This window comes from Thalassophryne amazonica, chromosome 15 (genome assembly GCF_902500255.1).
Source record: "Thalassophryne amazonica chromosome 15, fThaAma1.1, whole genome shotgun sequence".
NCBI classification, from domain to species: domain Eukaryota; kingdom Metazoa; phylum Chordata; class Actinopteri; order Batrachoidiformes; family Batrachoididae; genus Thalassophryne; species Thalassophryne amazonica.
This window is the reverse complement of record NC_047117.1, coordinates 71,377,869-71,392,585: the sequence shown is the minus strand read 5'-3', so window position 1 is coordinate 71,392,585 and position 14,717 is coordinate 71,377,869. Positions and strand designations below refer to the sequence as shown.

Below are 14,717 nucleotides of genomic sequence, written 5' to 3'. Positions count from 1 at the left end.
CAGGGTGGAGGCGCACGATATAAGCGCTGCTGCAGCACCTCCTCCTGCTGGTCCCATGCCCGACACAGACGTTCCACTGGTCGTTCAACGACCCCCCCACCATCCCCTGAAGTATACATAAGCCCTCCAGAGCCGTACGGAGGTTGTGTCGAGACGTGCGCGGACTTTCTAATGCAGTGTTCGCTCGTCTTTGCACAGTGTCCCGTCATGTACGCATCAGACACTAGCCGGGTGGCTTATGTCATCAATTTGCTTCGAGGAGAGGCACGCGCCTGGGCTACGGCGCTCTGGGAGCAGAACTCCCGGCTCCTAACGTCATACGCTGGGTTTGTAAGGGAGTTCAAACAGGTTTTTGATCATCCCAACAGAGGCGAGACCGCTTCGAGCGTGCTACTGTCAATGAGACAGGGGCGCCGGAATGCAGCCAAGTATGCAGTCGACTTCCGCATCGCAGCTGCGAGGTCCGACTGGAATAACGTTGCACTCCACGCCGGCTTCAGAAACGGACTGTCTCCGGTCCTGAAGGAGCATCTGCTGGCTAAGGAGGAACCGCGGAATTTTGATGGGTTTGTCGACCTGGTTATACGCTTAGACAACCCCTTAGAGGAACACCGTCTGGAGCAGGGCGGGGGGCGTGGCCGGGCACGAGCCGTCCCTCTTCCTTCCGGGTCCGAAAGGGTGCCGTCGTCACCACGCTCCACAGCCAGAGGGCTCCGTGTGGCAACAGCTCCCCCTGCTGATGAAGCTATGGACACGAGCAGGGCCAAAGTGAAATCAAATGACAGACAAAGGAGGCTGACCCGCGGGGAGTGTTTTTTCCTGTGGCTCTAGTGATCATATACAGAGGAACTGCCCCAAACGGTCAAACTACCACGCCCGTCCTTAGATACCGGGCTAAGGGTGGGCCATAACACGCACGCGGGGAAGCCCCGTAAATCCGCACGAATCCCAGTCACGATCCTAAGTGAGGATTTAACCCTTCACGCCCCAGCACTAGTAGACACGGGGTCGGAAGGGAATCTGCTGGACAGCAGATGGGCAAAGGAAGTAGGGCTCCCTCTGGTGGCTCTGCCTTCACCTTTGAAGGTACGGGCACTAGATGACACCCTTCTTCCATTAATCACACACCAGACACAGCCCGTGACATTGGTTGTGTCTGGGAATCACAGGGAGGAGATTGTGTTTTATGTAACGCCTTCTACCTCCCAAGTGATTTTAGGGTTTCCATGGATAGTGAAGCACAATCCCCGGATTGATTGGCTGTCTGGGGTTGTGACGCAGTGGAGCGAAACCTGCCACCGGGAATGTTTAGGATCCTCGGTTCCACCCGGTGTGACAGCTAATGAGGAGGTCAAAGTCCCCCCCAATTTGACGGTGGTGCCGGAGGAGTACCACGATCTTGCTGATGTCTTCAGCAAAGATCTGGCACTCACTCTTCCCCCACACCAACCGTACGATTGTGCCATCGATTTCATCCCGGGCGCTGAGTACCCGTCCAGCAGGCTGTACAACCTCTCACGTCCGGAACGCGAATCAATGGAGACCTACATCCGGGACTCATTAGTTGCCGGGCTGATCCGGAACTCCACCTCCCCGATGGGTGCTGGTTTCTTTTTTGTGGGCAAGAAAGATGGCGGACTCCGTCCATGCATTGATTACAGGGGGCTGAACGAGATCACGGTTCGCAACCGATACCCTCTGCCCCTGTTAGAATCAGTGTTCACGCCCCTGCATGGAGCCCAAATTTTCACAAAACTGGATCTTAGAAATGCGTACCACCTGGTTCGGATCCGGAAGGGAGACGAATGGAAGACGGCATTTAACACCCCCTTAGGTCACTTTGAGTACCTGGTCATGCCGTTCGGCCTCACAAACGCCCCCGCGACGTTCCAAGCATTGGTTAATGACATCTTGCGGGACTTCCTGCATCGGTTTGTCTTCGGATATCTAGACGATATACTCATCTTTTCTCCGGACCCTGAGACTCATGTCCAGCATGTACATCAGGTCCTGCAGCGGTTGTTGGAGAACCGGCTGTTTGTGAAGGGTGAGAAGTGCGAGTTCCACCGTACTTCTTTGTCCTTCCTGGGGTTCATCATCTCCTCCAACTTCGTCGCCCCTGACCCGGCCAAGGTTGCGGCAGTGAGAGATTGGCCCCAACCAACAAGCCGTAGGAAACTACAACAGTTCCTTGGCTTTGCAAATTTCTATCGGAGGTTCATTAAGGCCTACAGTCAGGTGGTTAGTCCCCTGACTGCCCTGACCTCCACTAAAGTCCCCTTCACCTGGTCGGATCGGTGCGAAGCCGCGTTTAGGGAGTTGAAACGCCGGTTCTCGACTGCGCCAGTTCTGGTGCAGCCTGATCCTAATCGCCAGATCATAGTTGAAGTGGATGCCTCTGACTCAGGGATAGGAGCCGTGCTGTCCCAGAGCAGGGAGTCCGATAAGGTACTACACCCTTGTGCCTATTTTTCCCGCAGGTTGACCCCGGCTGAAAGGAATTATGACATCGGCAACCGGGAACTCCTGGTGGTGAAGGAGGCTCTTGAGGAGTGGAGACACCTGTTGGAGGGAGCGACGGTGCCCTTCACGGTTTTCACGGACCATCGGAACCTGGAGTACATCCGGACCGCCAAGCGGCTGAACCCCAGGCAAGCCCGCTGGTCACTGTTCTTCAGGCGCTTTGACTTCCAGATCACATATTGCCCCGAGACCAAGAACCAACGATCGGATACCCTGTCCCGGGTGCACGAAGAGGAGGTCAAGGCCGAGTTGTCGGACCCAACAGAGACCATCATCCCCGAGTCCACTGTTGTGGCCACCCTCACCTGGGACGTGGAGAAGACCGTCCGGGACGCCCTGGCACGGAACCCGGACCCGGGGACCGGCCGAGGAACAAACTATACGTCCCACCAGAGGCCAGAGCTGCTGTTTTGGACTTCTGTCACGGTTCCAAGCTCTCCTGTCATCCGGGGGTACGCAGAACCGTGGCAGTGGTCCAGCAGCGCTTCTGGTGGGCGTCTATGGAAGCCGACGTCCGGGATTACGTCCAGGCCTGTACCACCTGTGCCAGGGGCAAGGCTGACCACAAAAGGACTTCGGGCCTCCTCCAGCCTCTACCAGTGCCTCACCGCCCCTGGTCCCACATCGGCCTGGACTTCATCACGGGCCTCCTGCCGTCCCAGGGCAACACCACCATCCTCACGATAGTGGACCAGGTTCTCCAAGGCGGCCCACTTCGTGGCCCTCCTGAAGCTCCCGACGGCCCAGGAGACGGCAGACCTCCTGGTCCACCACGTCGTCCGTCTGCATGGGATACCATCGGACATCGTCTCGGATCGTGGTCCTCAGTTCTCTTCCCAAGTCTGGAGGAGTTTCTGTAGGGAACTGGGGGCCACCGTGAGTCTCTCGTCCGGGTATCACCCTCAGACAAACGGACAGGCAGAGCGGGCTAACCAGGAGCTGGAGCAGGCCCTCCGCTGCGTGACCTCCGCGCACCGACGGCCTGGAGCAACCATCTGGCCTGGATTGAGTACGCCCACAACAGCCAAGTGTCGTCTGCCACCGGCCTCTCCCCGTTTGAGGTGTGTTTGGGGTACCAGCCCCCATTGTTCCCACTCATGGAGGGAGAGGTTGGTGTGCCCTTGGTCCAGGCCCACCTCAGGAGGTGCTGCCGGGTGTGGCGGACCACCCGTTCTGCCCTGTTGAAGGCCCGGACGGAAGGCCCATGCTGACCACCGGCGTTCCCCGGCCCCTGCATACCAGCCCGGGCAGGAGGTGTGGTTGTCGACCAAGGACATCCCGCTTCAAGTGGAGTCTCAAAAACTCAAGGACCGGTTTATTGGACCAATTCCCATCCTCGAGGTCCTCAGTCCGGCCGCAGTGAAGCTAAAGCTGCCAGCTTCACTGCGGATCCACCCGGTTTTTCATGTGTCACTTCTCTAACCTCATCACACCTCACCACTCTGCACCCCTGGACCTGCACCGCCTCCTGCACGGATCATCGACGGGGAGCCGGCATGGACCGTGCGTCGGCTCCTGGGCCGGGGGTTCCAGTATCTGGTGGACTGGGAGGTGTATGGACCCGAAGAACGCTCCTGGGTGAAGAGGAGCTTCATCCTGGACCCGGCCCTCCTGGCCGACTTCTACGCCCGGCACCCGGACAAGCCTGGTCGGGCGCCAGGAGGCACCCATTGAGGGGGGGGTCCTGTTGTGTGGGCCGCTGAAGAGGAGGTACTGCTGGCCCACCACCACCAGATGGTGCCCTGCTTGGAGTGCGGGCTCAAAGCACGAGAGGGCGTCGGACCTACTGGGAGTGACAGCTGTCACACATCATCAACACCAGCTGTCATTCATCAACCACATCCTCCATAAAAGCCGGACTGCAACTCCACCTCCCCGCCGAGAAATCAGCTACCATTCAGGTAACCTTCTCTGCTGTGATTTCTCTGAGACTGAATATTGTTCTGTGTGCAGCCGTTTTCCTGTGGTGACAGTCTGAAGCTGGATTGGCGGATAGTGTGAGCGCGACGTCTTCGCCTCTCACTCCTTCCAGGGAAGTGACTGACAGGAGCTGCACGGGTGATTCTGTGTCTGGAGGTGGAGGTTTTCCCTCCTGGAGGAATTAAGCCCTGTAAGATTGCTGGGTGTATATACACACACCCACCATTAACTGTTTTTGTTTCTGCCAGCAGTACCGGGTCTGACTGCTGACAGTGGCCACCTGGGGCGCAGGGCTTGGCGGCTCCGGTGTACTTCAGATCCGTTGGCGGTGGAAACTGTGTGGGATCCGGCTCTTTGCTGGCCAGACGTCTTCTATCTATCTGCCCACACGTCACCTTGTGTATGACTGACGATCCACATTCTCTGTCATTGTCTATCTTTCATTGTGCGATTCACAACATTAAATTGTTACTTTTTGGCTTATCCATTGTCCGTTCATTAACGCCCCGTTGTGGGTCCGTGTCACGACACCTTCCCAACACTGACTTGTGATTTTACCACCTCCTGCTACTTCTTGTCATCTCTCATCACCTTTATGAACATCATCTCATCATTATTGCTTTCATCAGCATTATGAGAGTCATCTGCATCACCACCATCACCGTATTCATCATCATAAACAACAACACGACATCATCACCACCATTATTAATCTTACATCATCATCATTAACGTTTTCATAATCAGTATCATCATTAATGTAATCTTTAACATCATTATTCTCAACATCATCATCGTTATTGTTATTCTCATGATCTCATATCATCATTATGGCTCTCATCACCGCAAGGAGCATTATTATCATCATCATCAACATCATTAACATCATGGCAATTATTATTCTCATCAACATTATGAACATCATTATCATTGCTTTCATCAAATCAAATCAAATCAATTTTATTTATATAGCGCCAAATCACAACAAACATCAGCATTATGAGTGTCATCTGGATAATCACCATTATCATTCTACATTATTATTATTATTTTCTCATTGCATTGTCATCACCGTTATAAGTACCATATTATTCTCAACGCCATCATTCTCATTCTCATCACTATTATGGACATCATCATCATCATTAAAGACACCAATATGAACATCTTTCTTAGCACATTGTCATCTTTATTACTGTTATCATCATGATTAATAACAATCAACATCATTAAAATCACCGTTAATATTGTTGCTGTTATTATCACGACTACAAACATGTATTATTAGTATACTGATTGTATTAGACGCAATTATTAGAATTATTATTACTATTGTCATTATTATTACAGTGTATTATTCGTATGTTATAATAAAATCAAACGTATTATTATTATTATTATTATTATGCCGTGTGTGGATGCGGGTAAAGGGGCGGGAGTGAGCGCACAGCCAGGGGTAGGTGCGGTAGTGCGGCGTCTGATGCGCGCACAGAGACAGTTCCAGCGCTGCTCGGACACGCACTACAGCCACGGGAACGCACACAAAATGCTGCGTCTACGACCTGTGACCATAGATTCCGTGTGAAACATCTAACGGTAACGCCAGGAAGCTTATTTTTTCCCCCCACCGGACTGAAGCACTTTTACGCAGGCTGCGTTTTCCCGCATATCCCTCCGGAACCCCCGCAGATGCGCTTCAGCTGTGCATGAATCCCTCCTTACAGGTCCAGAACAGAACCCGACGGTGTTGACTGTGTGCGGTGGATACACTTTGAGAGTGCACCTTATCCGCGTGTCCGCACTCTTGCTCCAGGATGGCGCTAACGATCTGTACGAGATTTACCGACGAATACCAGCTCTTCGAAGAGCTGGGGAAGTAAGGAAGCTTTTATTGTTTTAATCATCTGCGATCATGTGTGTGTGTGTGTGAAATGTCAGCACGTTATGTAATATGCAGCTTTGGCTTATAGGGACGCATTCTGGGCTCCGGCTCTCTGTGCGCGTCTGCGTGTGGGCGCGCACTGCTGGTAGTGTACAAGTGCATGGTGCAGGAGGGGTAAATACTGTGTCATGTAGCCCACAGGCGTGTGCTGTGGTATCCTGTGTCTTTAATCCCACATTTAGAGCCCTGCTAACGTTTTGCGCTGACGAAAGATGAAATGGAGCGTGCAGCCGTCATGCGCCTTCAGCCTGCGCCGCCGAGCTTTGGGGCGCAACAGCCGCGGACAGGAGCTCCCATACTGTAAAACTGAACAGGGGTGAAATGCATCGGGATGTGTGTGAAATGGTGAAAGAAAAAAAAAAAAAACCGTCCTTCTCCTCCTTCATCGCCTCCTCCTCTTCTGTGACAGAAATATCGTTGATGCGGCAGCTGCGGTCAATTATCAGACACAGGCTGGGAATTCCTCACCCCTCAGAGAGAGAGAGAGAGAGAGAGAGAGAGAGAGAGAGAGAGAGAGAGAGAGAGAGAGAGAGAGAGAGAGCGCATGCCGGTTGCTGCAGGTGTTTGGCAGGTGCAAGGGAGACTTTTTGGCCTGCGCACTAAGTCCCCAAGTCCCAGATGTCTGTATCTATAGCCTGGGTTGAGAAAAAGAGAGAAAGAGAGTGAGAGTGTTACCTTATTTGAACCCCCCCCCCCCCCCCCCCGAGCGAGAAAGACGACACTTCTGCCTGTATTTATGATCCTGTAATGTATTCATCTTACACCGTCTGTCATTTAAAGAGGCTCTCAGCTCAGCCGAGCCGAGCCTGTGTGCGGCACAGCTCCTCTCCACAATAACTGATGTTGATTCATGATATCTGGCACGTGTCTATTCAAATTTTAAAAAAAGATTTGAAATATTTACATACCAAAGGGTCATTCTAACATGAATATGCTACATAATAATGATATAAGAGAATGGTGAAGTGCTACAACTCTTAAAGTTTTAATGCACATTGTAATTTTATAGCCGCTGTTGAGAATGTGATGATATTTTAGTCTCATATTCCTCATGATTAGCCAGGCGCGCATTGGATTAATGACAGCCAGTCATCACTTCCATAACAACTACTGCATATTCCAGTCTGTCATTGATGGTTCTGGTAGATACAGATGAGGACTTGTGTGCATCATATTTAAGGCCATGTTGGCATCTTCTAACATGCAAAAGATGCAGATAGAAATTAGCACAAAGTTACACCAACCTCCAAGGGTGGTCAGAATACCTCTGTGATGTCATAAAGCAAGAATGTTGGAGAATGAGATAAAAACAAAAAGGTAGTTTGCACTGTCAAAGAAAATGCAGAAAGGAATACATTCGGAAATGCTGGTTTGCATCCTCACCAAATTACAGGGAGACGATGGCTGTAAAAGTGGCACTGCAGTCGTGGCGTCCACAATTAAACATTTTCAAATTTTCCCTTATTCTACTTGCCACAGCTGCAAGAAGAAATTAAATGTTGGCTGATCATTTACCAGATCAAAGATAAACAGTGAGTGATGGATTGTGTTCGTGCAGAGACGCCAGGTTTTGTTTCAGATGAACCAGAGTTGCCCTTTTGACCTTACAGAGAGAAATGAATCTGCAGGGTCACAAAAAGTCAGTTCTTTATAAGAGCCACAGCGTCTCGTTTTTATGTAACGTGCACAACACGTGCACTAAGATATTGTTGCATCTGTTGTTTAACTAAATTGCTGCCTGGTTGATGCAAATTTAATGTCTGTCTCTTTGCCATCTATACCCTCTGTTATTCCAGGTGACAGTGATGTTGCTATAGCAACCTATGCGCATTTATTTGTAGTGTGCACATATGAATGCAAAGGAAAAATAAATACAAAACAGACGTGATCACATAACCTTCTCCTCTCTTGGTTGGTGGTGTTAAGTGGGGAAGCAGGCTTTGAAGTTTTTTGGTAGCTATACCACCATCCTCTGGTGGTTAATGTGAATTACAATCTTTTAACCTGCAACAAGGACACATTGGATATACTCAACAGCTGACATATAACTCAGTATACTTTATGATGCATCCTGCTGAGTGCTGCAATATAAGGCTTATTCAGGAATTTTGAAAAAAAAAATTCAGTTATATTTTTTAATAAAAAAGTAGTGTTTGGTTGCAAACAAATGTTCCTTTCGATGCCGACACATGAGTATGTGTGCTTGCAGTTTTATCATCATGACATTTGTGATTCCAAACATGCACCTGCAAAATTCGACTGAAATCAGGCACCTGCAAATATGCACATCCAAAAATGCGACTGCATACACGTGACTGTAAACAGACACACAAACAGACACCTGCGAAGGCTGCAAACAGGCAAATAACAAACGTGACTGCAACGAGACAAATAAACATGTGACTGCAAACAGGCAAATAACAAATGCGAGCGCAATCATTCAACTGTGTACATGCCACTACAGACATATCAGCAACTGCCTACATGCGACTGCATACAGACACACAGAAACAGACACGTACAAACATGCAACTGCATACATGCAACTGCAAACAGACACCTACAAACATGCAACTGCATACAGACACACAACCAGGCACCTACAAACATGCAACTGTAAACATGCAACTGCAAACAGACACACAAATAGGCACCTACAAATATGCAACTGTAAACATGTAACTGCAAACAGACACACAAGTAGGCACCTACAAATATGCAACCGTAAACATGCAACTGCATACAGACACACAAACATGCAACTGCATACAGACACACAACTAGGCACCTACAAACATGCAACTGTAAACATGCAACTGCAAACAGACACACAAGTAGGCACCTACAAATATGCAACTGTAAACATGCAACTGCATACAGACACACAAGCAGGCACCTACAAACATGCAACTATAAACATGCAGCTGTAAACATGCGACTGCAAACAGACAAACAGCCACCTACAAACATTCAACTGTGTACATGGCACTATAGACGTATCAGTAACTGCCTACATGCGACTGCATACAGACACACAAACAGGCACCTATAAACATGCGACTGCATACATGCAACTACAAATAGGCAACTGCATACATGCAACTGCATACAGACACACAAGCAGGCACCTACAAACATGCAACTGCATACAGACACACAAACAGGCACCTACAAACATGCAACTGCATACAGACAAACAGGCACCTACAAACATGCAACTGTAAACATGCAACTGCATACAGACACACAAACAGGCACCTACAAACATGCAGCTGTAACATGCGCCTGTAAACATGCGACTGTAAAGAGATATACAAACAGGCACCTTAAAAAATTGCAACTGTAAACATATGACTGTAAGCGACTGCAAACAGACACACAGAGACCTGGACTGTGGCTGCAACCAGGCTTCAAATATGTGACTGCAAACACCAGAAAACAGGCAAATACACATGCAACTGCAAACACGCAACTGCGAGGATGACACTGCAAACATGTACCAGCAAACAGGCACTTACAAACATGCAACTGCATACATGTGACTGCATACAGACACACAAACAGACACTTACAAACATGTAGCTGTAAACATGTAACTGTAAACATGCGCGTACAAACAGACAAACAGGCACCTACAAACATGCAAATATACACATGCAACTGCATACATGCATCAGCAGACAAGCAAATAAACATGTGACTGTAAATATGCTTGCAAACAGGCACTTCCAAACATAACTCTGCAAACGTGTGATTGCAGGCGACTGCACAGTGGAACCTGCACTCAATACATACAATATAAAGTGACCAATTACAACGTGCAGGAGAGTGAAGATTCATTTACCAAACAATGAATCACACAGTCAGAAACTGCAGGAAACATATTTAATTTTTAGTTGTCTTTTCAAATAGATCATCCACCTTTGCTCAGTGAGCAAATACTGTAACATTGCTGGGTAATGTAACATTTAAAGATTAAGTGAAAGAACAGAATTAATGTGACAAATTTATGAGTATTATCTTTTTTGTTTTCACCCTGCACATGCAATTGCTTATATAGTCAGGGCTTCAAAGCAGAAGAGAACAAATTGTAAGAGCAGCAGCGCAGTGGTTATTAGTGTGCACGTTGCCAAGGCCAACAATTGTTAGAAGAGACAAATTTTTGTTACGGTTCACAACCCAGCTGTTTGAATCTTTTGTGTTGCCTTTGATTTTGTCGGAATATTTCCAACATACAGAGCGACTTATCTTCTGCATTACACCTACCATAAGATTAAATATATTAAACTGTAATTATTTACATTTGGTTAAATGTATCTCTTCACTTTAGGTATTTTATGCTGTGAAAATGCAGCATTAAAGCATAAAATAGGAATTTCTTGTCATTCTGAGGTAAAATGTTCCATTTGATTGAACACAGTCTTGGGATTCCTGAGTAATTTAAGGCCAGAATCCGTTCTCTAGTGTCAGTGGTTACTGAAATACAGTCATAGGGTGAAAGGATAAAACAGCTCTTTCTGGTTATATTCCTGAAAACATTCAATTGATATATAGAAAATTGGTTCTCTGAGCAAGACCAGCTTCAGATAATTAGAATGAGTATGATAAAGCGTAATAATTTCATAGGGGTCAAAGATCAAAACAGAAAATTACAATTATTTTCAGGAAAAATATCATTAATTGGACTGCACAGAAACTTGACATTCTTGAATAATTTAACCCCAAATCTGTTCGGTAGCGCCAGTGGTTACTGAAATACAGTCCCAGAGCAATTTAAGGCTAAAATCTGCTCAACGGAATCAACAGTATAAAGGTAAGGGCCATTTCACAGGGGTCAAAAGTAAAATAAATAAATAAATAAATTTTGCAGTTACTTTCAGGTAAAATGTTGAATGCGTTCCAAGACAAAGGTTCAACTGGATTCCTTATAAACATGGTGCTTTTGAACCTTTGTGTTCCTGGTGGAGTTTTTTTTTTGGGGGGTGTAATTGAGCAAACACATTTGTGTGAGTGTTGAAGTAATATACGGCCAAAAGTTGCTCTGTACTCTCAACAGTTACGGAGATCAGCAAAGTGGGTGAATATAAGTTTTGGCCCTTTCCATGGTGGCCCTTCAGCTTTCCAGGAACTGTCCCATTATAGCCAATAGCATCTTAGATTTTAGAAATAAATAACTTTAGTGTCAAATTATTAGTCTGTTAAAAAATTATTTCACACGGAATATAGACCAAATGCAATCTAGACCAAACTGCACTGGTGGACAGGCAAGTGCACAATGGGCCTGCTTCACAATTTTTAATCCCAAAATGTGCAGTAGGTTTTGGAATTAGTGATAGAAATAACCAAATCATGCTGTTTTGAAGAAAGCCACAAATAAACCCTAGATCTGCAACTGGGTTTGGATCAGCAGCAGCTTTTCCAAAATTGTGAAGATTTAAAACATCCTTTGAACAGGCAGAAAAAAAGGAGACAAAACATAATCCTTGTGGAGGCAATTAAAGAGAAGGTAGGTGCAGACCGAGCTGTAGGTTGAGTGGAAAAGGAGCCAACATGGCTGCACAGCAGAGCGCTGAGATGAGAGACGCAGCACTCCTCTCCTCTCTCAAGTGGAGCTGACCTAGTTTTTAGATCTTCATACATGTGCATGAAGTACCAGAATAACACACGGCTGCAGCACTCCACTAACCTTTGGCTTTATGCTGCGTTTAAAGGAGCATTGACCTGCAAGGACGGTGTGGTGGGTGTGCGGGTGCAGTTTGGAAACGCTTTCATTTACCTCACTGTTACAAAAAATGCATCAGCATAATATGATTTTAGTGTCGTCCTCACAATATATCCGCCTTTTACCTCCTGCGAGGCGGTTACAGTATTATTTATGCCCTATTTGACCTTTTTTGTATCTCCTCTTTTAGGGGAGCATTCTCTGTGGTCAGAAGGTGTGTGAAGATCTCCTCTGGACAGGAGTACGCCGCGAAAATCATCAACACCAAGAAGCTTTCTGCGAGAGGTACAGGAACTCAACACACATGAAAACAAGTTCCAAGTGTCACTGAGTGACGTGGAGGAGCTGTGAGCACGGCTGTGCACGGAACAGGCTATGGGGCTGAGTGAGTGAGCTAAGTTTATATGTGTGCATGTTTGTGAGAGAGCGAGAGGCACACAGGGGCAGAGACTCATCTGATTTTGGTTGATTGAAGTGGTTGTATGAGACATCTGTTCCGCGGGCTGATTTCAGCAGGAGCCAGAAAATACTCCGCAGACAGTGAAGTGATGTGTCCTCATGTCTCACACTGACTGTATATAAGCAGCAAAATGAAGCCAAAGTGGAGTGCCAAAACTTGCAGTTCCTTCAATGGCCACTGGCGGCTGGCTCCAAAAGTGAGTCACTTCCATAATCACTTCCCACAGACTTCCATCTTAATTTCACTTTTTACAGCAGAATATAACAAAAACATATTTACAGCCTGGTACAAAACAAACAAACAAAACAGTTTGCCCAGTCCAGTCTCATGTTATTTTTTTGTGTTGTTACAGCGTCACAAAATGCGTGAAATTTCAGTCATTATTTTTAACACTAACCCAAATGCTACCCCCCACCACATCACCCGAAATTTTGTGATACCATCACAAACTAATAAATTAAAATCAGTTTTTGTGATGCCATCATGTACTAGCATATAAATATTAATGATATATCACAGCAATTTTGTTGTAGTTGAAAAGTTGTCTTGGCACGACTTGCAGAAGTTAGAAATAAAAGCTTGCAGAGTGTTCTGATTTTACACATAAGCTTAAAAAATATATAATGTTAATAAGGTAACAGCTGTAAGGGATTTTGAGTCGTCAGTCCGGCGGAAATTTTTTTATTGTTTTACATGAAAGTATGCATTTTAATGATATTTTTGACTATCATTCCCATATTTCTGTAAAGAAAAAATGTGATTTGACAGTTACTCTGTATCAGGAAGCACTGAAAATACAATGAAATTCACTCACTCATCTTCAACCGCTTATCTGAGATCGGGTCACGGGGGCAACAGCTCTAGCAGGGGATCCCAGACTTCCCTCTCCCGTGTCACATTGACCACCTCTGACTGGGGGATCCCGAGGCATTCCCAAGCCAGTGTGGAGATATAATCTCTTCACCTAGTCCTGGGTCTTCCCCGGGGTCTTCTCCCAGGTGGACGTGCCTGGAACACCTCCCTAGGGAGGTGCCCAGGAGGCATCCTTACCAGATGCCCGAACCACCTCAGCTGGCTCCTTTCAACGCGAAGGAGCACCTCCTACAGTATCTCCCGGGCTACCTGATCATACACTTTCTCCAAGTCCACAAAACACATGTAGACTGGATGGGCATACTACCAGGCCCCCTCCAGAATCCTTGTGAAAGTGACGAGCTGGTCGGTTATTCCACAACCCGCATTGTTCCTCTTCAATCAGAGGTTCAACTATTGGCCGAACCCTCCTTTCCAGCACCTTGGATTAGATTTTACCAGGGAGGCTGAGTAGTGTGATGCCCCTGTAGTTGTCACACACACACACTATCTTGTCCCCCTTTTTAAATATGGGGACCACCACCCGAGTTTGCCACTCCTTAGGCACTGTCCCAGACCTCGATGCAATGCTGAAGAGATGTCTCATCCAAGACAATCCCTCCACACCCAAAGCCTTCAGCATTTCTGGATGGATCTCATCAACCCCCGGGGCCTTGGAGCGGCAACCCTCGAACACCGTGGTGGACACCGTTGATCAGGGAAGCCGTCTGAGTGAAGAAGGAGTCCTTATGGGATATGTTATCTTGGAGTACTCTGGAGGCAGTTGCAAGGTACTGACAGGCCCGAAGCGCAGCAGTGGGGGAGGCAAAGCAGCTGGTGTGGTAGGAGTACGGAGCAACCATGGAGAAGGACAATGAAATTAATTTAGATTCAATTACTTGCTGCAAGACAGAGAACCCTAACCCTCTGGACTGACAAAAAAAATATACACACACACACACACACACACACACACACACACACACACACACACACACACACACACACACACACACACACACACACACACACACACACACACAAAGTTGGGTAGGATTACTTTGAAAGAATACATGTGGATTACTTGTAATCTGATTACTTTTGGATTACATTTCACAGTAATCCTACCCAACCCTGTATATTATATATATATATATATATATATATATATATATATATATATATATATATATATATATATATATATATATATCGATGAAAACAAAAATGGAGAAAATCTTATGAAATTTATACATGTTGCAAAAAGATTTGCAGTATTTCCTCTGACAGCTGCGTCT

General features: G+C 46.9%; 1 protein-coding gene across 5 annotated transcripts in view; it reads left to right on the top strand.

Moving 5' to 3' along the window:
• Positions 1–5,899: 5,899 nt before the first annotated feature.
• camk2d2 (calcium/calmodulin-dependent protein kinase (CaM kinase) II delta 2) overlaps positions 5,900–14,717 on the top strand; it is a 124,800-nt gene continuing 115,982 nt past the window's right edge. For 2 of the 5 annotated variants that reach the window (XM_034188597.1, XM_034188593.1), the window contains exons 1-2: positions 5,902–6,319; positions 12,298–12,392. In XM_034188597.1, the coding sequence (XP_034044488.1) occupies positions 6,258–6,319; positions 12,298–12,392 (157 nt within the window). In that variant the 5' untranslated portion in view covers positions 5,902–6,257. Of the gene's footprint in view, positions 6,320–12,297; positions 12,393–14,717 lie in introns of all 5 variants that reach the window. The other 3 variants (XM_034188594.1, XM_034188595.1, XM_034188596.1) reach the window with 3 other exon arrangements.